A 27,405-nucleotide genomic window follows, 5' to 3' on the forward strand; every position below is an offset into this window, starting at 1 on the left:
ACGCTGCGAATTGAAGGCCCCGGTGAACAAACGGAAAGATTAAAAGGGATTTTCCCGGTAGAGCTGGGTTGGGTTTTCTAAATTTTTTTATCCTGATTATTTTTTCATTTGGTAAGTAAACACATAACGGCCTCTCCCAACTCAGATCCAAAAAGAAAAAAAAGAAACCGACCCCCCCGGTTAAACTTCTCTACAACCATAACGACCAAATCTGCCATGGAAATGCGAGTACTACGACCGCCGCATCACGCACATACCCTTCGCGGCGGGTGTAAGACAACATATGCCGTACATATACTGTGCACCTACTAGCAGACAGGCCAATGAGTTGGCGAAATTGAAGAAATTTGCAATCGTGCGTTTTTTGTCTGTCTGTCCATCCATCCATCCATCCGTCCATTCCCCCTCCTTCTCATCATGGGCCACACTCACCTCTTTTCCCCCCACCTCCCCCGGGTCGTCGTACGTCTTCAGGAGATACTTGTGTCCAATTTAGGCATCCCCGGGTTTTGACCCCGGGGGTTTTGAATACACACACGCTCACACGCTCTGGGGCCGCTGTCAAACGCCGTCGTCCATGGGCACTGTACGGCACAGAACTGCGCGAATTCCTTGCAGTTACGGCTGCCGTACAGGTGCTGCATATATATTCCCCAACCGCCGCCATCATGCAACACAACGCACAACTTGTGCACACCGGAGCTCAGCTTGAATGGGAAATTTCATTCATTGCACGGCGTCCGTACATCCGTACAAGATGAAAATGCAGATATGTGCGGCAAGCCCCGTGGCTTCAGCCATCCTCTTCCACACCTTGCTTTCCAAACAATGCCAGAAACGCACACGGCACGCGCATTACATACAGACATACTGACATATACATACGCCGGGCCGCACAGGCACATACATACATACCCATCCGCGTGCACGCACACAGGCGCCCTCGCGAAAGGCAAGCAAAAGCAGTGCAATACACACAGCACCGAGGAAAGCCTTTCGTACGGAAAGACTGCCGTACAAATAAGATCGGTCCGGAAAATACCATCCCTGAATTGGGCCATACTTCCATTTTACCAACAGCCGTACATGCCGTACCCAACATTGTATACTTTCCACCACTACCGGCGAAAACGAGGATTTTACTCGCCGTCCAGCAGCACAATACATACATACATACAAACGTGTGTACATACATACGTGCATGTGTACAGATACACATATTTACGTCTTAGATCACCCCGCACACACACACGAATCATCATCATCGTCCATACTACCCGTACTATAGCAACCACCAACCGAACGTGGACCCGTACATACGCATACACACACACGGAGGGGACGGGAGAAGGACCCGACGCACAAAGATGCGCGTGTATGTATGTATGTATGCATCGTCTCATGCAGTACAGGCCTCTGTTGTCGTTGTTGTTTTCACCCGCATCGTTGTTGTCGTTATTTTTTGTCGTCATGTAAAAGCGTCGGTACAAGGGCTCACTTATCCATATAATAGCCATACACATCATTCACCCGCCCAAAATTCAAATTCAAAAAAACATGCCGTACCGCCAGAAGACTGTTTTCTTCCATGAGGTTCACCCCTGGCCCCTCCCTAAACCCGTTCGCAGTTTATTATTACTATTACAGTTTATTATTACTATTATTATTTATTATCATTAATGCTCTACTGCGCTGCAATTAATATTATAATATTTTGTTGGTTGCCAAATCATGGGGACCATATAAACGATGACGATGGTGGTGCTGCCGATAGCAAAAAAAATGCGAAATTCGACTATAGTGAAGACACATGATATTGACCTCGATGATAATGGTGCTAATGATGGGTGAGAAACGACGATGCCGACGAAAAGCAAGGACACGCCAAGTGCCTCGCGGTAGCTGTAGCTGTAGCTGTAGCGGTGCAACAACATAAACCCCCGTGAACCCCCCCAACCCCAACCCCGACCCGAATGGACCCAAAAAGCGAAGGCGCCGTACACACAAGCTTGCGTCAGCATCCTCCCGGTGCATCCCGGTACAGGAGACAATGAAACACCGTGGTCGGGTTTCGCAGCCCCCCGCCCCGGAAAGCAACCCCCCTGCGGCTGGCTCCCTCGCAACACATACATACATACATACATGCTTAATACAGATTCACATATGCCGCATTGATCACCGTGAGCCTCAATCCCCAACTGCGTACCCCACCTCACAGCTGTCGCGCCGCGACATGGGCCAGACTCTTCAGCAGGGTGTTATGTCGTACTCCGGATGCACGTTATGTAGTACAAGCAGCCGCCTTCTCCAAGCGAACGCCATGTCGTTTACCTCCCGCCTTCTAGTCGTGCATATCCCGTACTTGTTATCATCATCATCATTATTATTAACACCAACGCCAGCAGTAGCACCAACCTTCCAGTACGGCAATCGTCACTTCAGCCCGACCCCCCCAACCCCCTCTCCCCTGTTCGCCATTCATCGCTACTCACACTCATCGTGCCTCTACATGCCTGCGCAATGCTAGATGTCCAGCCGCATACACACATACATACATACGTACATACATACAAACTACACACTTAAATGCGCCGCGAGGAAGACGTACAATATACGGTGCTCGGCCCATTTCAACCACCGCAGAAAAACCGTACGCCGTTCGAACGATCCCAACCGCCAGAAAATCCCCCTTCCTCCATTTCCATTTGACGACAGGAAAAAACAAAAAATCCCGTTCCTTTAATTATTCGTACCCTTGTGTACCTGTTCGTACGGTCCCGGGTTTTTTCCGCTGCCCTCTCATCTTTAGATTTGTTAGTGCGTTTCCACCCCCCCCTCGTGCGTCATCAAGTTTTAGAATAAGGTTTTACGTTTACGGGTTCCTAGACGTAAACCTTTTCACGTCGTACCATACCCTCATGTCGTACTACACCCTCATGTCGTACCATCGTTGAAACACCCATTAACTTTTTCAAGCACAGCCAGAGAGCCACAGAATGCGACACCCACCACCATGACAACCGCCGCAGTACGAGTACGATCGTTACGCATTTTATTCTTTCTTTTTCGCTTTTCCTTTCCTCGTCCTGGTTATGCAGTTGCGCCCAACTAGAGAAGAATACCTTTCGAAAGCCCATACCCTAAACCTGACGTCCCTCGACATTCACCACATACATACATACATACGTACATACATACATACGTACATACGCACATACATACGCACATACATACGTACATACATACATACGCGAACGAAACTCAGCATCCTGCCCGTCCTATACCACTAAAAACGCGGAAAGAGACAGGAGAAGCGGACAACGACTCCCTCTCCCCGTTCGTACAACTCGTACACTAAACCCTCGCCCCCACATAAACCCTCAGATTTCCCTATCACTCCTCCACAACCCCTCCCCCCCCTCGCAGGCCTTCCCCTCTCCCCCCTACCTGCCTTAGCTGTCGTATATGCCGGAAGCCAGGCTACACAGCTGTACCACGAGGACTGCCAAAACCCTAAAACAGCTCAAAGCGGCTGTAGCAGCAGCAACCACTCTTCTTCCGGCTATTGCTACTAGACCAGGTCTTATTATTGTTGTTGGCAAGCATTCTACAAAAAAACTCAAATGGCTACCGCTTGCGCCGTAACGGCTGCAGCTACAACTAGAGAAACGGCTAAAGGCTCCTCCAGTGAACTAGGACGCGCCTGTACGTCAGGGCTACAGCCTTCTCAAGGAAGCCACGTTACCCTAAACCCTAAATTAAAACCGCGCACGCACACTTCGCGTTTATGTGTGTGCGTGTGTGTTTGCAGTAAACGCCCTACATGAAACGCCCCCTACGACTAAAAACCCTTGCAAATCTCTAAAACCCTAAAACCCAGTTCTGGAGCTCTGCACTCGCTGCAAAAACTCTGGATACGCTGGGCCGCCGTGTTCCATATTATCGATGCCTGCCAGCTCTGTTTGCTGGTCGACACGCAAGAGCTGAAAGCGTTTTAGGGTCGAAAAGGCGAGGATGCTCCATAAAGCCGTCCAGGCGATGGTGACGAGGAGACCTGGGGGGCCAGGACGGGTGCGTGTGCGTGTGTATGTGCGTGTGTATGTGTTCTAACAATTCTGGAAAGCTGGGAAAAGGAGATGAGGAGACGAGGATGACGTCGTGCGGTCGTTTTTTGTGCGTGTGGGAATTCCCCCGCAATAAAAAGTAAAACGGCTTTCTGAAGGTGCATTGTTGCGTGTGTATTGCGTGTGGATGTGAGAGAAGGGGGGAAGAGAGGGAGAGGGAAAAACGGGGAGGAAAACCTCCCAGCCGGTGCCCTGCCCGGGGGACTTGGAAAACCCCTCCCGCCCTTCCGTACGACGTACGCCGTACGACATAGCTCCCCCATGGATCACTTTTCACCCATCGCCTCAATCCCCCCCATAAGGTCATAACTCTCCCTCCCCTCTTTCCCCCAAAACCATTCCTCCCAGAAATACGACAGTACTTGCCTAATAGCTGCATGCCTAGTTGCGTCCCGCCATTCATGCCGTACACAAGTCCGCCGCAATTCTTGTCGACCATGGACCGTACGTACGACGGACGAGCAAGAAAGCCGCTAATCACCACCCCCAGCAGCCCAGATCCGCAGTGAATGGCGCTCGAGTCCAGGGGGTCGTCGATCCCCAGCCGTACAAGCAGCCGGGAGCTGGCAACGTACAACAAACCCGCCAACGTGCCGGTTATGCACGAAGCCCATGGGGTGATGAACCCGACGTTGGCAGTCGAGGCGGAGAGGCCAGCCATCAAGCCGTTACAACAAACCCCCAAATCAAAGGTACCTGTAGCAGCATCAGCAGCGGTAGCAGGAGACGTACGTATTATGCGCAGAAAAGTGCACGATTGCCGAAAAAGGGGGTCATCATGTCACGTACTCCCCGACGTCGACACACATACAGACACAGACACACACGTTTCCCCCGAACCCCCCGTCAAAATTAGCCCCTTCGAGTGCGCACAGCCCCTTTCCCCTATACTCACCTTTGCCCCAAAGCAAACCCTAAAACCCAAATCAGCTCCCTAAAAACCCAGATCCAACCGCTTTAAACCGTAAAACCCAGATCCACCCCTAACCCCCGGGGACCCACCGGCTGACCCACCGGACAGCAAGCTCGCCAGCACCAGCGAGGTCATACCCGCAGCACTCGCGCAGAGCGTCATGTTGAGTGCGACCCGGCTCACGGCAGAGGAGGCCGCCGGGCCCCCGTCCGACATGTAGATATACGTGGAGCCGCAGTTGAATCCAAACCTGCATTTTTAAATCATAAAAATTAATTAAGTATTAAATTAATCATTAATAAACAATAAAGGAAGTATTAAATTAAACATTCATCCATCAAACCACTCATTGATGCGTTGGGAAGGAGGGAAGCAGGAGAAGGAGCGGAAGAAGATACGGCGAATTCCACATAAAAAAACAACGCATAATGCTCATCATCTTTGCTAAAAAACTTAAAAAACTAAAAAAAAACCGATTTCGAATTCAGCAGCCCCAACCTAGAACCTGGAACCCTGAAAAACCGGTCCGAGCTCACCAGCCAAACCACAACATGAGCGATCCGAGGCTGACGGACGATACGTCATGCCCCGGAATATCCTTTTGGACTCCGTCTTCGAAACGGCCCATCCGGGGGCCGCAAAGTATGGCGCCGATAAGGCCCGTTAGGCCGCCTGGTAGCGAAGTGGAATGAACCCCCACAGCGACCCATGGGTCAGCCAGTGACAGCAATCGATGGGTTCCGTCAATTTAGATAATAAAAGACCCTAAAATAATCGGCATAACATTTTTTTGATTACTAACATAATGAACGAACTGGTATTTGAAAATGTAGTGACATTATGCTTTATTAGCGTACAATTAAAAGCAAGGGAGCTCCGAAACCCGCTGTTCCTCTGTATCCGGAGTGTCCCCGGTCCCCCTCCTCCTCCTCCTTTTCATCCTCCCCCTCCTCGTCCTTGGATTTCCCTTTCAGGCATCTTCGCCGTTCGTACATCACACACCCTAGCTAGCCACACCAACCTCCCCCCTCCACTTTCTCTCACCCCGCAAGGCACAAAAAATAATAACAGGGATATAATCAATAAATCATAATAAAATTCTGAAATTCCCTTTTGCATCGTCTCCTCATTTTTATCACCCCCACCCTTCCCCCGGCGATATACGACACGATAACTCACCCACGATATGTACGACAGCGCCTCCCGCAAAATCCAAGAATCGACAGGGGGACCCGACTCGGGAGTTGAGCCACGAGTCCTTACCCCAAACCCAATGGGCCACGACAGGATGTACGACAATGCTGACCACCGCCTTCGGAGCGAGGGCGGGAAAATGGAAACGGGAGGGGAGGGGAGGAGGAGGGGGAAGGGGGGAAGGGGGATCATGCGGGTTTCGTACCTGAGGGAAGAAACAACGAACTCAGCCTGCAGGTGTGAAAGACGGACGATTGCAACAACAAGAAACCTGAAAAAAAACACAGCAGATTGCAACAACAACAACTTTGAAAAAAAACAAGGAAAAACCCAACCCAAAGCACCAACTTAAACCTAAAACCCTAAAACCCGAGACCCACCGTGTAGACAGGGTAGACAAAGAGGTGTGTCCTCTCCGCGAGGCACCCAGATGCGATAGTTACGGCCGACAAACAAAACGTCCATGTGAAGAACCAGGGCTTGGAATCGAACGTCTCCCCATCACTGAAGAAGTGAGAGATGCTGCGGTATGTATGTGCGTTAGGGGAAAGGCGCGCGTGTGTGTATGGAGGGAGGTGTTTCGAGTTTTAAGGCTGGTTTTCTGCTCAGGGGGGGGGTTCCGGGGATTTTTTTTGCGTGTGGAGTTGTGGGGGAAAGACGAACCACACACGATTGAAGCTGCTGCCAGAGCAAGGAGTTGTGGGGGCCAAATTTGAGGGGGAGATGACAGCGTCACAGCGGAGGCGGATGACGGAGGGGAGAGCGATAGACAAGCAGCAGCAAGCAGTAGCGGCAGTAGCGAAGGCTGGAATGTCACATGTTCATATAAGTCCAAAATGGAGCAAAAAATGCAAAGTGGACTATAACTGAAATAACTGTTATCCGTACAAACCGTCCCAAACGACGGCCACGCGCCCATTTAGCCCTCACAACTACAGCAACCAGCACAACACCGCGTGGGCGCTCGCCCCCGGGGAGGACCCTCCCTCGTGTCATGCCCATGATTGCAAATGCCGTACTAACGTCGTACGCACCCTAAGAGTCCTCCAGCCGTCTTGCCGTAGGCAAAAGCGTAACCAACCGCCCACCAGCAGATCGCGCACAGCATGATGTTGACGGAATTCTGACCACAGGATTGAGACAGGATCCAGAATTTTTCAAAGGTCCCCCGGGGGTTGAGGGGAAAGCAAACACAAACCCTAAGGTTGTCCAACAACCGTACGGAGTTTGGAGGCCATGTGGGAGAACCTGAAGGATATTTAGGGTGTCGTACAAGCGCCTCTCCGTATAAACGATACGACGGTCATATGGGGAGAGGCCCCAGGACACAGCCGGATCGGTTAACTGGATTTGGATTTTGGATTTAGTTGGAGGAGGAGAGGGAGGAGGAGGACGAGGAGGAGGAGGAAGGATTGAAGAAGCAAAAGTTTAACTAATAACACTTTGTCGGATTTTGCCCACGCGAGAGGCTGACAACTGCGAAAACCCTAAGTTTCCTGCGTTCAAATTGCAAAGCGGTTGTGTCGGTTGGATGTTGTACAGTGTACGGCGCCAGCTGTGTCTTCCGTATTGGTCACTTTGCGAGTACTCTGTCAGATCTGACTCCTCCGCCATGACGTCATACATTGCAGGAAAATTACGTTTTTGTTGGTTCCTGGTGCCCTCGCATCCCCTTCCCCTTCCCTCACCCGCGTGCTTTGGGGGCACTTTTCCTTTCTTGTTGTTTTGTTTGCGCGGAGGTGGGGGCTTTTGGGGGTTGGGGGTGTTCGGGAAGGCCGATTTAATAGGGGAATAAGGGGGCCTGTTGGGAAAGGTTGTATACACGATTCGTACCTTAAGCAAGATGTTCCGTACATTTTTTGCGCGGCCCTGTCCGCTTTCTGCCGAGACAAAGCCGATTTGCATGAAGACTGCGCGAGTCGGGATGCGAGGGAAGAGGGAGGCGCCCGGCAAAGAGTCAGGGTAGCGGCGTTGTCGCGCCATATGTGTGTGACGCGTCTTTATGTGCGTCAAAAGTAACTGGAGTCATCGTGACGCCATCGGGTGCCGAAGCCGTATGGCGCCTGAGCCGGGGAGGTAGCGTAATTGAACTAACGATATGTACATGGCTATGGAACGTTAGGCACCTGGCAAAGCGCCATTCAACAACCGAGAATTCGAACACTTACAAATTAGGAAGCTGTGACCGTTGAAAGCCGCCGCGAGTAGGTTAGGAGCACAAAGGAACCAAAGGCTGGTGTTAGTAGGCAATCTACTCACCGTTAACACGCATTCTGAGGAATTAGCCGCCGAGGCAAGTCTGACATACCCCAACGTAATGTCCCCAAGGCTCACCCATTTAAAAGGACAAAGTCAGACGCGGTGTAGCTGGCAGTGCTACGTGACGACTCATGCGACGAAGCCTGTTCTTGAAGAAAACGGTTGTGGTCCTGCCATATGTCTGAGTCCACCCCAGTGGCCACAGCCGAACCCATGAGAACAGCCGCGAATGCTAGAAACAAAAACGAACAGCGACATGAGTCCAGTTGCATAGCGTCCCTCCTGTCTTTTACTGGCCCACGCCGTTGGAGCAGGCGGTTTCCTCCGTGACGAGAAACGAATTCTACTTGCGCAGCATTGGGTCAGAGGCCCAGAATATTCCATAAAGTGCAAAAATAAACGTGTCTCATTAATGGCGGCTCTATTATCATCGCCCTTGTACATCTAGCCACGTGAAACGCGTGGGGCATTGTAATCCATTTTTGCACTTATCCACCTCAATGTCTTTACCTGTGACTTAGCCAATTTTTGACGTTCATCGAATACTGCATGTTGGTATCATTATTGAGCCTTACTCAGCCTTACTGGCAAATACGGCAATGCCAAGTTGGGCTCAACTGCAAGGCAAGGCGTGTGGCAAGTACAGAGAATTAACTGCCATGAAGCCTCCTGATCCTTGACTCAAGGTTACTAGGGTCACTAGTACAAGGAAATAGGTGGTTTATGTGTTAGGGCTGTTTTAGGCTTCTTCTTACCAGGCTTTTCTTTGATAGATATGTGACCTATACTTTAGAAGCATGCCAGACGATGACGAAAATATCTCGCCGGGAGGCACTTGGACTGCAGGAATTCATCCTCAGGTTGCTCATGTTTCGCCTGATCTATATGCTCGACACAATGTTTAACACGGTTACTCCTTACAGGCGATTCCAGGCGCCCTTAAGATACAGCAGGATTCCATCGAAAAGCTGCAGCGTGTTCTTCGCCAGGAGCTAGCCAAGCTCCAGGTAATGTCATCGAATGGACGAGACTGCTACGTACTGCTCGAGCGAGGCTTCCCGCTTACGAACCAGATACGCAGCTGCCAGTCGCAACCAAGCCAACTTCCTTTACTGCTCTTCACCCCCCTCCCACGTTTCTCCGTTCACGCCCTCCCTGAACATGCCGTGATCGGCAGGTCAACGCATGGGTCATTGGATTGAACCAAAAGCCTAAATCAAATCTACTTGTCTCCCCTAGACAGCCTCGCGCCCAGCTCGGGTTTCGCAACTGTTCACCGGCAAACCAAACGCACCCCCAATTTGCCTTTGAAAATGCTTCCATCCATCTTCCCGCGCTCTCCACCACCACGACCGTTAGACTTAGCAGGGCCCCCCCTGCCCCAGGGCTTTTTCATACACGTCTGACACAACGTGCATGCACACAGCTCGCCTCCCACACTCCCACCGCAACCCAGATGCAGCTCCGAAACCAAGCTTCTGATTAATGTTGCCTGCATCACCGTGTGTATGCATGTATGTATGTAGCTATGTGTCTCCCAAGCCCTATCAGCAACTTCACATATTTACTCTTCCATCAGCAGTACGCTTCCAACCACCTACCTTCCCGCCCTGGCAATGGCGAATAGTTCCAAATTCCTGATTTTTGGTGCCCTCGTGCATTTTGTTCTGTTCCCCCTTCTCCTCCTTTCTCTTTTTCTCTCTCCTATCTCTTCCTTCCCTCCTTCCCATAGCTTTCGGTCTCCCCCTCGTCGCGGTGGATGTCGTGAAAACTCATGTCGTCGTAGGTCCCGAGGGGGATTACGTGCCACTATGCACTGCGTCACTCGCTGCTTTTGTCCTTTGCATGCGATGAAGTTCAACCACTGATTTGCTGACTGCCTCCTACTTGCCGCGTGCTGCACGGCTGTTGCCACGATGTGCCCCGGCGGTGGCGCCCTCTCTGCCATCACCTCCCGCCCTTTACCATGGTTCGACAATGGCTTCCGCCTTGCTACTGCTGCTGCTGTCGCTACTGTTACTGCTGCTGTTGCTGCTGCAACAATTGCTACTTCGCCTGGTGCTCGACGATGGCGGTTGCAACTACTGCTCCTACCACTCGGCGCCACAGGCCGAGGAAGCCATCCTCAAACTCATGATTAAGAGGGAACGCAAGAGACTCGCCGGTCCGAGCAGGCGGAGGGGAGAGGTCGCTCGGCGGAGAGCGGCGCGGCAACGGCAAGCCAATGACGATGAACCACCGTCACGGCGTCACGACGATGACGTCGGCGAGGAGGGGGCGCCGCCGCAAGGGCACCTCCACCTCCACCACCACCACCACCAACAACAACACAAAATAGATGGCATGTCGAAAACGGAGATGGAAATAGATGCTTTGAGGGGGGACATTGGGATGAAGGAGGAGCTTGGGGAGGAGGCGGAATGACAAGCAGTCGCTCGGTGGTCCGTAGGGGGTCGTGATGATGGGTGTGTATGTATGCATGTATGTATGTATGTATGCACGTATATGTGTTTGTGTGTTCAGATTCAGTTGCATCAGGTTTACCCTCCTGTGTATTACCGGAAACTGGGGTACTTTTCGACATGACCAGATCAGATGTCGGGACTGAAGGGACGTTGGGGACATAGGCCCGGCGCGAGGGGTCGGCTGGGGGAGGTATGAAGACTTCAGCATACGGCGATTTGATCCAAGAAAAGTAAGAGCCTTGGAAAAAAGGAGACATCGGTGCGGCGGAGGGCGCGCTTCAATGGATAGTAAACGATGCGTAATGGAGAGTGCAAAAGAAGAGAAAAGAAGAGAAGAGAAAAAGAGAGAACCGGGAATTGGAAATCGACAGGGCCCCCCAACCCGTCCAGTCCCGGCATACATGTTCAATCTCCTGTCCCAACCTGACGGAAGCCCTCCCCACCAGTCTAACCCACTACTCCACTCGTCCTCGTTACTAACTCCAGTGTACGGCGCTCAAATCCCGTCATGCAGCTGCCTAGTGTACGGCATTCAGACCCACATTACACACGCTCATGCCGTGCTGACACAGCGTCATGAAAATATCAACGTAAATAAATATAAAAACCAACATAAAATATATACATAAATAGTGCGAGTGGAGGAGAGAGAGGGAGCCGGTAGGGGAAGGCGGGACGACATGCGCCATTGAGAACCACAGCCATGCACATGAAGCCTCTGAATGCCCAAAAGTTGCCCAAAGCTCTGCTCAAAAGTTTCGAAATTCCTGTAACCGCCAAGCAACCACACAAGGTCGTTTTCAACGCCGGTGTCTCGTCAACCACGTGCCGATACACACACACACACACGCACACACCGGGTTTCCCACCATCCCCCAATCGCCCAACCCCCTTGCCCCCTACAGGGCGCGAGGCTACCCCGCGCCTCGTCGTGTGCCGTTTGGTCAGAGAGCTTCCGGATTCCGGGGCACCCCAGCTGGCCCCTAACCGCACCTTAGGACCACGGTCCAAACCACGTCAGCGGTCGCACGAGACTGCACCTACATCCCCCCATTATAACTTTCTCTTAACCACCTGCTCCCCTCAACAACAACAACTGACAATCCGTCACCACAACCACCTCCTCCTCCACCTCCTCCTCCTCCTCCCACTCCCCCCTTCACAAAAACCCCGTAGGCGGCAAGTGCCTCTCTCGCTCCCTCCGCGCCCCTCCACCACCCTTCCCAGCGCTCCCACCGCCCTCGCCGCCGCCGCCGCCGTTAATATTATTGCTGCTATTGTTGTTGTACATCTCGTCCGATGCTCTCGCCGCCGCCAGCCGGCGCTGCATGGAGTTGTGCGTGGCCTCCAGCTCCGAGAACAGCCGCCGACCTGCCTCGCTCTCCGCTAGATGTCGACTCATGTTGCCTAACTTGGACTCCATAAGGGCCACCTGGGCGCGTAGCTGGTCCGCCTCTCCAGCCTGAGGAGCAGGGGAAGGTTTTTAAGTGAGACGACGGTCGTGCTGGCGGTTTGGTGGATTGACGTGCTCGGGTGCTCAACTAACCAACTAACCACCTTATCTACCTACCGAGCCCACCCTCATCATGCCCACCTGTACCCACCCGCACTACCGAGCCCACCCTCATCATGCCCACCTGTACCCACCCGCACTACACAACCCCATTACACAACCCCACTACACAACCCCACTACACAACCCCACTACACAACCCCATTACACAACCCCACTACTACACAACCCCACTACACAACCCCACTACACAACCCCACTACACAACCCCACTACACAACCCCACTACACAACCCCACTACACAACCCCATTACACCCAACCCCACTGCCCAACCCCACTACACAACCCCACTACACAACCCCACAACCCGCACCCTCGCGGTGGCAGCTGCCAGCTCCGCCGTCATTTTGGCGATGTGCGCGTCCTTGGCGCTCATTTGCCCGCGAATAGTGGCCACCTCTGCACCGGTACGGCAACACAACACAACCAACACAATCAAAACACTAGCAGAATTAGCAGCTCTACGTGGGCAGCGAGCAGCCCCGCATAGCGGCTGCCTGCTGGGAAGGCCGGTGACGAAATCAGTAAAGACGATGGCGGGCGGCGATGATGACATCATTGTTGACGGTGTGTGTGCCGTCCTGTACGACAGTTACTACACCACACCACACCACACCACACCACCCCCTACCATGTAACAGTCGCTGGTAGTCGCCCTTGGTCTCGCGCATTGCCGCCTCCAGTTGTGTGATGAGGAGCCGAGCAGCGGTTTCGGAGCCGGGGGGTCCTCCGGGTGGGGCCGCCGCCGCCGCCGCTGTTGTTGCCGCCGCCGCCGTCGCCGCCGCCAGCGCATCTACCAGTTGCTTCTGAGCCGCCCTTAGCGCCACTTGCAACTGATACCTGGGAGGAGGACGCCGACGTATGAGGTTAAGGTCCGACATAGAAGTTCTGAACCTGGGTCCTTCTTCCCCGCATGTGGCCTTGGAGGGAGCTGCGATGGTCCTCCTCCCCCGCCGCCCTTACATTTTTACATCCAACCCCCCTTAAACTCTAAAACCCTGTTAAAACTGTAAAACCTCTCACCTGTCCTCCAGCACCTCATTGAGTTCCCCTTGACATGACGTCAGCGCGCCTTGGAGATCGTCCCTGGCGGCGGTGACCTCCTCCAGCTGTGAGGTGAGGGACTGAACGGTGGTGGCGAGGAGGGGGAGGGGGAGGAGGAGGAGGAGGAGGGGGGGAAGGGGGGGGAGGAAGGGGAGGGGGAGAAGTCGGGGAGAAAATAGATTGAGAAACTAGCCAGGTGTGGGGAGGTAGAGGTAGGGGTTCGCAGGTTTTATGGTTTTAAACTGGTTTATTTATTTCGGGTTTAAGTCCAGTGTGCAATCAAATGTAAATTTTGAGGATTCCGGGGCCACGAACACAAACAAGTTAGTTACAGGTTACAAATTACAAGTTCTCCGCACACACACACATATGCGGGGTTGTCCGTAAAAGCCTGAGGGGGCCCCCCATGGACGGTAAATTGGTATTTTCGATGTTGCGGGTACTCGGGGGGGCCATCGCCGTCGTCCTCCCTCCTCCGCTTCCGCGCGAAGTGCCTTAGCTTAGCTTAGCTTAGCTTAGCGCAACGTGCCTGGCCCGCAACGTCCCAGCCTTTCCAGAAAAAGCACCGGGACCGGCCAATAATGCCGGGGGCGGCTGGCCTCGGTCATAATGGTGCGCGCATGATGCGTCCTTGAAGCACGAGGCCACCGCCACACTTGGACCAGGTGCTCATGTAAGCAACACAAAAAACACAGCACCTCCCTTCGTACATCCTACCGTACAATTTTCTCCAGGAATATTCTTCCTCGACTGGCCGTAGGAGACGGCAGCAGTGCAGAACCCGCAACTGCGACACACCCACCCGGAGCTTTATGTGAAGCGCCGCCAGCTCTGCCGCCGCCGCCGCTTCAGCACCGGGGTCAGCACCGGCGGCGGCAACAGTAGCAGCAGTAGCGGCAGCGGGACCCTCGCCAGGCGCCGCCGCCGCCGCCGCCGCCACCGCCACCTCCTCCTCCTCCTCCTGCTCCGCCTGTTCCTGGTGCTGTTGCTTGGTGCCCGGTGGTGTTGCCCCGGCCCTCACACCCTCAATGGTACTCTGGAGGCCCCGCATAAGGCCCTCCAAAGCCTGGCTGCTGACACGGAGGGCGTCGAGCTGGCGGGGGGGCCGCCCAGCAGGGTTGTACGGGGGCAGGGTTTTATGGGTTCCGGGGGTGTGTGTGTTGGTTTCCTGGGATTTCTGGGTTTTAGGGTTTGATTTTTTTGTTATAGGGTTTCACGTCTGGAGAAGCTGGTAGTATAGGATGATGGCGAGCCGGCGGCGGAAGTGAGGCCGAATATTTCAAGTCATGCACGGCCTCCTAAAACTTTAAATCGTATATTCCTGTTTACCTGCTGACGGAAAAGTTCACGCTCCGAATCCTGTAAAGTGCTGGCGGTGTCGCCGCCGCCACCACCGCCGCCGCCGACGCCGCTGCTGTCGCCAGGCGGCGGCGTTGGCGGCGGCTGCAAAACCACCAGCGGTTGCGATGGCGATGCACCGGCAGCGGGATATTCCCCCGACGGCGCCGCTGGCCCGCCGGCGGCGGCAGCTGCGTGGATGACGATGTTGGGTACGAGCGCCGCCGCCGCCCCCGCGTGTGGCGGCGGCGGCGCCGCCGCCGCCGCGCCCAGACGCGGCAGTTGGCTTTCCACATCGCGGATGCGGTTTCGGAGCCGGTCAAGTTCCTGTATTGTACGACAGCAGTAGTACCGCAAGTGTACGGCACATAAGGCAGCGGCTGTAATAGCCCTTTTAATCTTTTATCCTCTTGCTGTGGACAGATTCGCTACGAGGGAGAAAAAATGTGTAAGTGAACCAACATAGAAGATTCTGGAGCGGGTGGTGGTGGGCGGGGCACAGGAGAGGCAACACACATAATGTAATATACACACATAAAGTACACACGCACACACAACCACAACGCATGCAGACGCCAAATGAGATGTTGTGCTGCACGTGCATTTACATCCGTACATTAAGTACGACAAAATCCAGGTGCCGTACCTCGTCCATCTTTTCTCGAATGCGGGCGGCCGCAGCCGTGGCCGCCGCCTCCGCCGTCAACGTTGCCACCTGGGCTCTTAGTGCGTTCAGTTCCTATTGTGGGGTTGAGATACAGTTGGAGGTTGTTGGTTAGAAGCGGTTGGACTGTTGTGGCGGTTGGTGAAAAGCAGTTTAGCAAATGCATAGATGTACGGCGCTGCAGACAGCGATCGGAGCTACAGCTGCTGCAGCCAATGTCCCAACTAAAGCCAACCCGGGTTCATCCCTCCGTCCGCGCCTGGGTCGTTGGGGTCGTTAAGTCGTCCCCTCGGGGGCCCCAACAGCACGGGCGATGAACATTCAACGAATTGGGTTACAAACATACAAACATACATACACTTTAATATCTTCGCACCCGCCATGGCCGTCAAATCGTTTGCTCACCCGCCAAACCACACCAAGACTTAAAAACGCACACACGAACACGAACACACAAACAAACATACACGTGCAGGCTTGAGCTTTGCCAGGTACGCCTTGATGTATCCCGCTGCTTAGTGCCCCCGATGCTAATAAATAAATGTAAACTCTTTATTGACAACGTTTTCCGTTTTGAGAAAAAAATCCAAACCCCGCATCACCTGTTGCTCCGCTGCGGCTCGGGCCTCCACATCCGCAGCCCGCCGTACGGCATCACTCAGCTGCCGTTCCAGGTCCTCACACCGACTGGAAACCCGCGCAAGCTGATCCGTACCTGGAATCCGTACACAGCATTATGTCGTTTGCAGTACATTCAAATAGCATTGACAAATACATAGTGATGTAGTACATAACTTTTTATAAACCCTAAATCCCTAAAACTGCGAAAACCGCTAAAACCTACTCAGGTGCCATTACATTACATTACATCCCCTGGCTCCAAAATTTAAAATTTACCAGCCGGTATCTAAGATGAGTCATCCCCCATATCATTCAGCCCTCACTTCTATCTACCTTCCGCCAGCTGACGTTTGAGCCCCTCTGCCGTACTCGCCGCCTCCGTTACCCGCTGCTCCTGAGCCGCCGCCGCTTGCGCCGCCGCCGCCAGCCGTGCCGCCAGCTCGGCGGCCTGTGCGCGCGCCGCCTCAAGCTGGTTTTGGAGCTCGTCCCGCTCATGTACGGCATTACGGGTCTTGGTTTCGGATCCTTGGAGCTGATTTCGGAGATCCTCGAGTTGGGCCTGACGGGAAGAGGTGGTTGACCGACGGACCGACGGCAGTTCGTGAATGCAGTACGAAAACGTACGGCACAGATCGGCACGCCTCAGCAACAGAGCAGAAGAAGAATACATTTCAGAAATTCGCAAATTATCCTCATTGTATAGTCGTGCTTCATTGCGTCATTTTCTTTCATGTTGTATGTGAAAGCTGCATGATGCGCCCAGGGATTATTAAATAAAAGCCAATAAAATGCAAAAAAAGCAAAAAAATGTAAAACAAATGCAAAAAGCAAGAAATACGCAAAAAAACACCTCTCCACCTGCATCTGCTTGGCCATTTGTCGGTTGGCCTCACGCTCCTCTCCGTTTTGGAGCTCCGCTGCCTTCAGCGCCCCCTCGCTCCGAGTCAGCTGACTGCGCGTCTGCTCCAGTTCGTGGGTGAGTGAGGCTGTGTCGGCCGACTGAGGGTTGGGGTGGGCGGGGGGAAAGAGGGGGGAAGGGTTTGTGTATGTGTATGTGTGGGGTGTTTTTAGGGTTTTAGGGTTTTACATATGGTTCGGAGGGTGGGGTGGGGGGTACGCAAACCCCATACACGTCCCGCCATCTCCCCATCCCTCCGTACATACACACACGCTCCCTCCCTTCCCCCCACCTTTCCCTCCAAGAGCCCCTGGACGTCCCGCAATGCCGCTCGGCTCCCCTGCAACTCCTCCTCTGCTGCCGTACTGCGGGCCACCGCCGCTGTTAGCTGGCTGCGAACCTGCGCAAGCACACGTACATACATACATACATACATTCGAATAGTCCTTGCGTGGCCTCTTAGTAGTCGTAGCAGTTATCGCGCCGCGCCGGAAGCGGAACCGGAGAGATCCTAACTTAAATTTTTGGAGGAAACACACTCCCTCACACACTCTCTCACACACTCTCTCACACACTCTCTCACACACAACGTATTGTTTTATATTTTAGGGGGCAGGCCGATGATGCATTCGACTGGGCGAGTGCAGATATAGTAAAATAGACACGCAATCAATTTAACTTAAAAGTAAAGGGTGAAGTAATGGTGGTGGTGGTGGTGCTGTTGCTGACAGTGACAGTGCGCCCTCCGCAACGCCTGCCCCCACACTGTCGTACTACTTCCAAACCCTCTCCCCCACCCCACCTCCCTGCCGTACCTCCTCCAATTCCCGTCTGAGCCCCTCCTGAATGTTCGCCGCGTTACGACCCGCCGCCTCACTCGCCGCCACTGCCGTACGAAGTCGGTCAACCTCAGCACCGGCCGCCGCGGCGCGAGTGCTGTGACGGCGGCGACACACGACAGGGGGGAAGAAAGGGGTAAGGGGCGGGGGGGGCGGGTATGAGGTGATGGGGGGACGTGAGGCATGGAGAAACTGCGTAGCTGGTGGGGGAAGAAGAGAGGAAAACGGCAATGTACGACGATACAAAGATAATAGCAAACACACCGTACGTGGCACCATGTACGGCACATCAGGGTGTAATGCTGCCGTACGGCAAACACAATGTACGATCACGTGAAGCCCGGCACTCCTATATTATTACTTGTTCATACCCGGCGTCCTCCAGGTCTTTCTGGACGCGGGCCAGTTGGTCTCGGAGCGCCGCCACCGCCGCGTCACCCGTCTGTCGTACAGTTGCCAGATCTGACTCCAAGGAGGCCTTATCCGCCTTCAATGCCGCCATCTGACCCAACAACTGTTTGTACGGCGGATTGCGGCGGCAGGATAGGGGTATGGTAACGGGCTCTTCGCCTGTGTATGTACGTATGTATGTGCGTGTGCTGTACGACATGTCACTCCATTGGACTTCAGAAAGTCTAAAAAAGGGTGACGCGTAAGAAATATGTACATCATCGTGCAGCTTCAAGTAGTCATCGTGTATTTCCCCTTCCCTCTCTCCGTACCTGTCGTACTTCCTCCTCCAGCCGGGACTGATCATCCCTCAGCCTGCCCGCCTCCTCCTCCCCGGCCGCCCGCACCGCCGCCATCCCCGTCTCCATCTCCCCCCGCAGGGCCCCCTCCCGGGCGAGCCAGGCCAACTCATCCGCCTTTCGACCGTTGCGCTCCACCCTGTTTGCACAACACCCCCCCATATATATACATACATGCGTACACACAGCCAGAGGTGGGATTAGCGCGAACAGGGCAGTGGCGGGACGTCTTGGGTTGTAGTTGTCGTGGTTTTGTTATATGGGTTTGGCGGTGGCGGCGGGACCTCCTCCGCTGACCGGCTTGCGGCGCAGCATCAACAACAGCCGCAACAGCGGATGTCCAAAACAGGCAACCAATCGATCGAAGGAGCTGACAGCGGGCGGGGGACACACACACACACACATACACACACACACACGCGCGTGCAACGCCTCCCACCCCCGGGGGAGGAGAGCGGGAGCTAGCGGACCTGCGGCTCCCCGGCTGCTTAGGAGGGGGGACAGAGGCCCCCCTCGCGCCCCTCGCCCGTCCGGGAGAGAGCTTAGGCGGTCTTTCCGTTAGCGCTGGGCAGCAGCCCCTGGCCAGCCAGTGTCAGGCCCGGTTAGATACTTGTAACCTTCACACATACATACATACATACATACATACATACATACATACATACATACATACATACATACATACATACATACATACATACATACATACATACATACATACACACACGCAGTCCCCCTGCCCCCGGGACCTACTCCAGGTCGGCGGTGGCGCGAGCTAGCTCCGCCTCGAGGGCTGTCCGGGCGCTGAGGACGTCATCCAGGTTGGCAGCCGCGGCAGCGGCCTTGGGCGGTACGGCGGGAGGGGAGGGGGGAGGGGGGAAGGGGGAAGGGGGAAGGGGGAGGAAGTGGGCAGGAGGGGGAGGTCATGCAAAAAGTAACGCATCCCGCCCCGCGCGCACACACACACACACACACACAACAAAAAAACGAACAGCAACCCCATCATGCAGCGGCCCACATCATCCCCTTTCCCTCACAATACATAAACATAATACGGGATATACAAGGTACGGCGAACGACACATTCAAAGTAAGATTGCCGTACAAAGGCCGTACAAACAGGGCATCGAGATCGACGCTATGTTCATCATTACGCTTGTGGCGAAATAAAACCCGCCCTCCTAGGCAATACAACCCCCAGGTACGGCTAACCATGAATCCTGGATCCAGAAACCCACCCAAACCCACCGCTGTCGCCTTGTCCACCTCAAGTCCCGCCCGCTCCGCCATAAGGCCCTCCAACTGGTGTCTCTGGGACTGCAACTGGGACTCCAGCTCCGAAACCCGAGACCTGTGCATTCGCGACACGAAACCACGCAGGTAGGGAAATGTGGCCCATTGGGGGGTGGGGGGAAATGTTGGGGGCCCCTAGGCGCCCGTGCCGAGAAGAAATGTCTGTCTGTGTGGAAGTGTTGCATGTCTGACTACTCCCTGTATCCGGTCCCCATGTGTTCGTGTGTATGTACGTGTGTATGTATGTGTGCGTGCCGCAATCCGCTTCCCGAAGCACCCGCACCCTCATTCCCCCGGTCGGCCCCCCCACCGATGTCCCCCTCCCTCCCACCCCCCCACCCCCCACCGCCATGCCCCCATCAGCAGGCCCCACCTGGCGACAGCCAGCTCCCCCGCCGCCGCCGCCGCCGCCTCCCCCCGACCAGCCTTCTCCGCCCCGAGCGCCTCCTCCGCCTCCCTCAACCGCCGTTGGAGATCGTCCACTTCTGTACGGCAGGTCGCCAAATCCGAAGTGGCAGAATCCAGCTGGGAACGGAGCGCCTGGATCTTATCCTGTACGAAATCCAAATAATATACTTTTAAATTTCATGTAATTGAATGTGATTCGAAAAATGCTTTGGAAATTTGCAGAAAAAGGTCGCAGCATCCTTTTAATAAAAAATATAAGGATGAAAATCAACCGTCATCAACTCCCTTCCACCCCTTCCCTTTCCCGCCGCCTCCCTCCGCCTGCTCCCCCCCTCACTGCCCCCTACCTGGGCCTCCCGCATGGCCGCCTCCGCCTCCTGCTGCTGCCGTACCGCCGCCTCCTTGACGTCCTTCATCACGGCAGATGAACGACTCACGTCGTCCTTGGCCTGGAGGCGGGGGGCCGGGGGGTTCGATGAGGGCACACAGACAGAATGACAGACAGACAGACAATAAGGCAAGGAAGGATAAACCAGGCAGGCAGGGAAGATAAAGCAGGTAAGGGTGGTGTATGGTAGTTGAAACGGTTGTTAGTTAGAACCACCGTTGAACAAACCCCCTGGGGAAGGCGGGTTGCTTCTTTTTTCAAGGATGGGATGGGATGGGATGGGTGGTGGGTAGGGGGTAGGGGGGGAGAGGAAGGGATTCAGCACCCGCCTGCAAGAGTTCCTTGTTCCTCGCGGCGAGATCCGCCCGAGCTGCCTCCAGTGCTGCCAGTGCCGCCTCCAGCCGTTCAGCCTCCCACCGCCAAATGCTCTCGGAGGTGTAAATCTGCCAGGGTGTGTGCGTGTGTATGTATGTATTCGTGCGTGCGTATTCGTGCGTGCGTATGTATGTACGTGTGTGAGTTGGGGGGTAGGGCGGCGGCGGGGAAACCAGGCGGCGTTTTTAAGGCTTTTGGAGGTTTTAAAACTCTTTCATCATCAGGGGGTTTCCACAGGGGGCACATGACACGTGAGGAACGGGAAGGCGGTTGAGGGGGGAAAGTGCAGGTTGTGTGTTGGAGTCGACGGAATGGATTAAGAACGCGTCAGTTTTTTCAGCTTGTTGTACCTCGTTCGCGCACACATACATACATACATACGCTCCCGACCCTTGCGCTGTGTTTCGGCTTCGGCCCCCGGCTCTCGCGGCCCACAGTGTAATCTAAGTCATACATACATACATACATATATACACCAAGGCTCCCCCGGTGTACGACCTACAACCTCTCTCCCTCCCCCCGAACCCCCCCACCCCCCACCTTTATTGCGGCGCTAGTGAAGGCCCAAACACACCAGCCACACGGCAGTAGCCCCTTCACGTAACCCCCCTGGTCTCCCAGACTGAACAGGGGGGTGGGGGGCTGGCCGGGACGAGCGTCGTACACAGAGATGACCTTGTCGCCGGAGCCACTCCAAACCTGTATGTGTGCGTACGTACGTATATAAGTATGTATGTACGTATGTATGCGCGGGTAGAGCAACGCATCATCGACAACACCAAGACGCAGAGCACGACAAAGAGAAGGGGGACTGCGCACACACGAGGGATATACACATACATACGTACATACAATCATGCATGAAGGCCCCCCACAGATGCACATACATGAAGACAAATACACACACGCACACGCGCACGCACCTGCCCCGCCGCGTGGTGTAACGCCAGCACGGGTCCCGAGTGTGCCCCCCGTAATGTCTTAATCAGGCTACCGTCACCCAGCCGCAACACGTGAATGCGCCCGTCGTCCATTCCGACCCACACGGAGTCGGCCGAATGCGTCAGGCTCTTCACTGAGTGCCGGGTTTGGGGGGGAGGGGAAGAGGGGGGAAAGATGGGGGAAGAGGGGGGGAAGACGAGCCACGAACGAGGGGGGAAAAGGGGAAAAGGGGGAAAAGGGGCATTAGAGGGGGGAAGAGAGCTGGTTAGGAGGGGGAGAGATGGAGGACAGCAGCGCCTGGATGGATTCCCCCTTACCGGGCCTGACTTATCCTATCTTCCGCTTCCGCCCTGCACCATATCTTAAGTTACCGTACCTAAGGTGCCGTACCCGAACGCACACTATAATTCCGTACACTCCCCACCCACTCGCTTATTCACGCACGCACACACACATACAGAGCCATACACCAGCTTTCCCTCCTCACCTTTCCCTCCTTCCAACTTTATGGACTTCCCTTCCGACTCGTTGATCTGGCCCGTGCCGGCAGGATCCGGCCAGCAAAACACCGTGCCATCCGCCGAACCCGTCCACACCTTTGCCCCCCCCACGCGGGGTCCCCCGCCACCGCCGCCAACCCCCTCCTCGCCCCCCGCACCCGCACTCATGGATGCGGATACGGCAGCGATAGCGGCGGCGGCGGCGGCGCGCATGCTTGGCCGCCCGGCGGCGGCGCCGGAGGTGGCCGAGGAGGGCCTGGACGGTCCGCCCGGCGGCGGCAGCGGCGGCGGCGCGAGGGGGGTTATCAGTACACACTCAACGGCGCCGTGGTGGTACTTGGCGGCAACGATGGGGGAGCCGTCGGGCTGCCAGCTCTTCGCCTGTACGGTTTTGGATTTCGGTTAGGAGTTGGGCGGTTAGGTGGTTACGCTGCTGTGTGTATAAACATAATGACGGCTGCTTTTTTTAGAGCTGTGCGCAACCCCGGGTGCCGCACCCCACCCACTCCTTTCCCTCTCTTTCCCTCTCTTTCCCTCTCCCCCCCCAAATTCTTCCTTCTCCCGGGGCCCCAGCAGCTCCTCCCACCAAAGCTCACGTTGAAATCCACCCCGCCAGTGACCACGTACGAGTTGCCCGGGCCAGCAGCGATACACAGCACCTCCCCCTGGTGGGCTGCGAACGCCTGGGGGGGAAAAGAGGGCGAGGCGAGGGCCCCAGGGGTATTGCGTGTGCGTGTGTGTATGTGTGCGTCATTTTGTGATTTGGCTTCAGGGTTAGGCCTGGATGTTGGAGGAGGGGTTTAAGGGAAAGGACGTACGGGGTACCAACCAACAACTGCCAGCCAAGGGATCAGACCTACAGGTTGCGTACGGCACCTACGGCACTTAAGCCCTCCGGCTCCCTGGCATCTGTTTCCCCCCACCGCGTTCCCCCAGCCACCTCCCCCCCAATCCTTTACCCCTCTCTAGCCCTCTCGCCAATCACCCCCCTCCCTCCCATCACGACAGCCATGTCCCTTCCTGCCCTGGGCCTGGACCCCACCTACCCCCACCTACCCCTACCTTGGCTTTCAGCTCCCCCGATACGGCATCGTACAGCGCCACCTTGCCATCCCCCGTACAAGCCCAGATGGTGGGCCCAACCACCGCAATGGCGTGAACCAGACCGGGCAGAACGCCACTGGGGATGAGGTCGGAGGAGCTGCGGGGACAATTTGGGTTTGGGGGGTGGGATGTTTAAAGCCATGGGGGTTTTGTGGGGAGGACAGGGTTGGGAGGAGGGGAGAGGGGCGGCTCAGGGGTTTGGTGGGTCTGAACTCATGGATCCAAAAAGGTGACGTGGCAAGAGGGGCCAGCAAGGGCCACGGGGTGTAATTAAAACTTAAGACGTATTTGTTTTTTTGTGAGGAATGTGAGGTGAGGTGAGGTGAGGTGAGGGAGGGCCCAAAACTTTGTGTAACATCGCTGCCCATAGATACCTGCCAGTAAGCGCATCCCATCGCCTGACTCCTGCTCGGCTGGTGGTGTAGATGTAGTTGCCGCTAGCGCAGGCAGCTTTGACCTGACCGCCATCCCGCTCATTGAACGAGTGGACAGTTGCCCAGCTGAAAGCACCGGGAGGAACGGCAGCCGGAGGTGCAGAGTCCTGAGCTCTCAGGCCCTTAGCTGAAGGGCCCAGGTCCGTCATGACGTTCTAGCCCATCGATGGCGCGGCTCCGAGTCCATTAGCACCCGAATTGCCGCGCAACTGAAGTATGTTATCGATGAAAGAAATATGTCCTTTATCTACTCATGTACTTAATAGGAATGAGCGTTTGCAAGCAAGGGTGCATACTTCCAAGTGAAATAGACAACAGGGACGAGTAACGGGATTAAAGCTTACTTGAATTCAAACAGCTTTCTAGCTTAACATCCTAAACTGGTAACTGCATGCTACCCGAAAACGATGGACAGAGCGTTTAGAACATCGTTACAACGGTTTCAAAATCCGAATTAACTGACACTCGTGCACGTTCCCAGTTTCCCATGGGGCGACCATGAGCAAATTGCTCAAGAGAGCCTGCGCACGTACCGAACCTCCCTGCAAGTTTCATTTCGCAGCTCTGTCAACTTGCCACACGGAGGCCCTCCGGTCCCTGGGACAAGCCAGCGACCTACCCCAGAACGGTTTGTCTTTTATCGTACAATGCCGTACAATACCCACTATTTTGAAGAAGCCAGTGTGGTGGAAAACCTGGTGGTGGTGGTGAAGCTGGAGCTGCTGCTGCTACGATGGGCGGGAGGCGGGCAAATCGCTTTCGAAGAACTTCAAAAAGGATTTGCTTTAGGTTTACCTTGTAACACAAACAACCCCATGCCGTACCTGACGGACCCGTCGTACGAGGTGGTGATGAGGCGACATGGGTCCACGGCAGCTTCCCGACCAAGCCAGCGAAGCCCGGACACATACTCGGAGTGGGGCTGGAACATGAGAACGCCTGGCAATGGTAACGGCGATGGTAACGGCAATCGTAACGGTGATGGTAACGGCAACGGTAACGGTCAGGGCTCTTCACCCCGATTCGGGCCCGAACTTTTTTGAGATATTTCTGTTTTGCCCGAGGATTCCGAACGGATTTTGGGCCTTTTTAGCATTTTTTCGGGGACCCCACCGAAGCCTTTTGAAGGCATTTTCGGAGAAAACCGAACGATATTTCAGCGTAAACTGTCATGTTTTCGGGCGCAGACGGGGCCTGGAAATCGGGCTTGCCGTATAAGGCCCGCTTGGTCACCAGTCAAACAACAAGTACAAATGTGCATTGCGGCAGTTTCGCAGCTGTATCGCAGACATTTTCATACATCTAAGCATATCCATATGCCACATTTTCATACATCTAAGCATATGCATAGTTAAACATGCCCGAGTCAATTGATGATGAGCGCCCAACCAAGGTGCCCCGCATCTCCCTCGGGATTCGCGGCTACGGCAAGCTCGAACCGCCTGTTTGCCTTGGATGTCAGCGAACTTGACGTTTTGCAGAAAGAGTTTTCAGTTATGAAGTCTAAGATGGCCTTGCAGTTGGAGCTGGGCCGCACCTCCTGGGAGCGGGCCTGGGCTGGAATGCATCAGTGGGTCCACTTCTTTCCACGCATGGTTCAGTTGGTGTATGTCGCTTGTGTCCTTCCCACTCAAACAGCGTGTGTTGAGCGTGGCTTTAGTGTCCACCGCATTACCAAGAACAGGCTGCATAACCGGCTGGCTGTCCCGTCCATTGATTCCCTTCTGCGTGTTGGATTACTCGGTCCAACCGTGGATATGAAATGCCAACCCCTTGTGATTTAAAGCTGCTTAGGAGTATGTTGCAAAGAACCCGGATGTGCTCCTGCACCGTCTTGCCAAGGTGGGCGACTGTGTTCTGCCTGATGAGAGTGATGATGAGGGCAGTGTGGGCAGTGAAATTGCCGGGGCCTATTATCCTTCTGATAACGAGGAGGTCGAGAGTGAAGCAAGTGATGAGGTGTACCCGTCTGAGAGACGGATGATGATGTGGCAGGTGTGGTGGAGGCGATTGCTGCAGAGGTGGATGAGGAGCGGCGCCTCCTTGGCTTTGGGTAAAATCCTTGCTGAAATATTTCTCCCTAGGAGCTAAGCTCCTAAATAAAGTCAAACACCTGTTAATTCAGCCGTCCTAGCATATAACGATAGAATCCAGCTAAATTTTACCCCGAAAACCGCTTCAGACAGCTTCGGGGTACCTTAAAACACTCTCCGGCTGACAGGAAAATTTTCGGGGAGGGCCCCGAAAGGTTAATCAGAGGGTTTCGGACACGGCCGAAATTTTTGGGTACCCAGGTGAAGAACCCTGGTAACGGTGATGGTAACGGCAATGGTAACGGTGATCGTATCGGTGATGTGTGTATACATATCCACATACATACTCCAAAAGCACAATCACTGCAAAACACACATACACAGTGCAACGTCGTGCATTCTCTCACTCGCCTGGGGGGTGCCTCTGGGGCAAGCCCTTGCCGCCAGCGGCAGCGGCAGCAGCCGTACCCTCCGCTTCCGCCGCCAGCGGCCCCCGCCAGCAGCACACCCGTCGACCTCTCGTGTTCGATTCCTGCCGCCAGCTCGGGCGCCACGCCGCGTTGCCGCAGCGACATCCGCAGCGGCTGCGGCTCCTGCGACCTCTCTCGACTCCTGTGTGAAGAGGTGGGTGTGGTGTGGGACGTGGGTGAAGCGGTTGAAGCAAGGCAAGGCAAGGCCGCGAGTGTAGATAGTTCAATTGGTTGGTTAGGTGGTTTGGGTCGATTTGGGTTTATATAGCTTGGTGGAGGTAGGTATGTATGTAGGTGAGTCCTGAGGTGATGTGAGGGGAAAGACGACCCACAGACGATATTGAAAAGCCCGGCCTTCCCAGCTTGCATCTCGCTATCTGGCTGCATGAGCCTGGGGCTGCAACATGAAGGGACATCTTGGTCCTGCTACTGCCAGTGCAGCTCTCGTACATGTTTCATGGGCGGACTGTGTGCTCTTGTCGAGGCGACCGATAATTGATGCCGTGGAGGGCCTGTGCCGGTCGTGACGGATATCCATGATCTGTGCCTTGGGTGTCAGGTCAACACACACATACACATTAAAAAGAACCGCCGCAGCCCATTAACCGTCGTTAACCGCCAATAAACGCCGCAGGACGAGCATGCGCTACAAAGCCACCGGCGGGCAGTGGCGGCGGCGGCGGCGGGGTACACAGCGGCGGAGGTCGTACCCGTGCCGCGGCCTGGCGGAGGCGGCGGACGTGCGAATGTGTCGCCAAGCGTGGCTGGCGCAAGG

At 54.9% G+C, this 27,405-nt stretch overlaps 3 protein-coding genes across 3 annotated transcripts; 1 reads left to right on the forward strand and 2 right to left on the reverse strand.

Moving 5' to 3' along the window:
• Nucleotides 1-1,782: 1,782 nt before the first annotated feature.
• On the forward strand, nucleotides 1,783-3,517 carry VOLCADRAFT_92450 (uncharacterized protein; the record flags this gene model as incomplete). Its single annotated transcript, XM_002951809.1, has 4 exons — nucleotides 1,783-1,847; nucleotides 2,156-2,180; nucleotides 2,219-2,421; nucleotides 3,427-3,517. 4 exons carry the CDS (start codon nucleotides 1,783-1,785, stop codon nucleotides 3,515-3,517), a joined length of 384 nt encoding a protein of 127 aa, XP_002951855.1.
• Nucleotides 3,518-3,869: 352 nt separating this feature from the next.
• Nucleotides 3,870-8,503, reverse strand: VOLCADRAFT_92451 (uncharacterized protein; the record flags this gene model as incomplete). Its single annotated transcript, XM_002951901.1, has 9 exons — nucleotides 3,870-4,054; nucleotides 4,365-4,820; nucleotides 5,127-5,287; nucleotides 5,574-5,709; nucleotides 6,217-6,349; nucleotides 6,612-6,753; nucleotides 7,266-7,354; nucleotides 8,065-8,141; nucleotides 8,491-8,503. The coding sequence occupies 9 exons, from the start codon at nucleotides 8,501-8,503 to the stop codon at nucleotides 3,870-3,872; spliced, it is 1,392 nt and encodes a 463-aa protein (XP_002951947.1).
• A 3,726-nt stretch (nucleotides 8,504-12,229) lies between these two features.
• VOLCADRAFT_117992 (uncharacterized protein) lies at nucleotides 12,230-26,772 on the reverse strand (the record flags this gene model as incomplete). The annotated part of the gene is made up of 27 exons (XM_002951902.1): nucleotides 12,230-12,279; nucleotides 12,327-12,417; nucleotides 12,844-12,929; nucleotides 13,162-13,370; nucleotides 13,554-13,654; nucleotides 14,377-14,667; nucleotides 14,904-15,239; nucleotides 15,559-15,651; nucleotides 16,179-16,291; nucleotides 16,531-16,756; nucleotides 17,056-17,196; nucleotides 17,388-17,495; nucleotides 17,911-18,031; nucleotides 18,306-18,448; nucleotides 18,657-18,822; nucleotides 19,437-19,525; nucleotides 19,932-20,034; nucleotides 20,350-20,461; nucleotides 20,722-20,833; nucleotides 21,688-21,789; nucleotides 22,071-22,222; nucleotides 22,577-22,845; nucleotides 22,906-22,970; nucleotides 23,186-23,272; nucleotides 23,652-23,790; nucleotides 24,068-24,193; nucleotides 26,629-26,772. Coding segments are annotated over 27 exons (3,774 nt in total), but the record flags the coding sequence as incomplete, so codon positions are not given.
• Between the last annotated feature and the right edge of the window lie 633 nt (nucleotides 26,773-27,405).

This window comes from Volvox carteri (genome assembly GCF_000143455.1).
Source record: "Volvox carteri f. nagariensis unplaced genomic scaffold VOLCAscaffold_26, whole genome shotgun sequence".
Classification (NCBI taxonomy): domain Eukaryota; kingdom Viridiplantae; phylum Chlorophyta; class Chlorophyceae; order Chlamydomonadales; family Volvocaceae; genus Volvox; species Volvox carteri.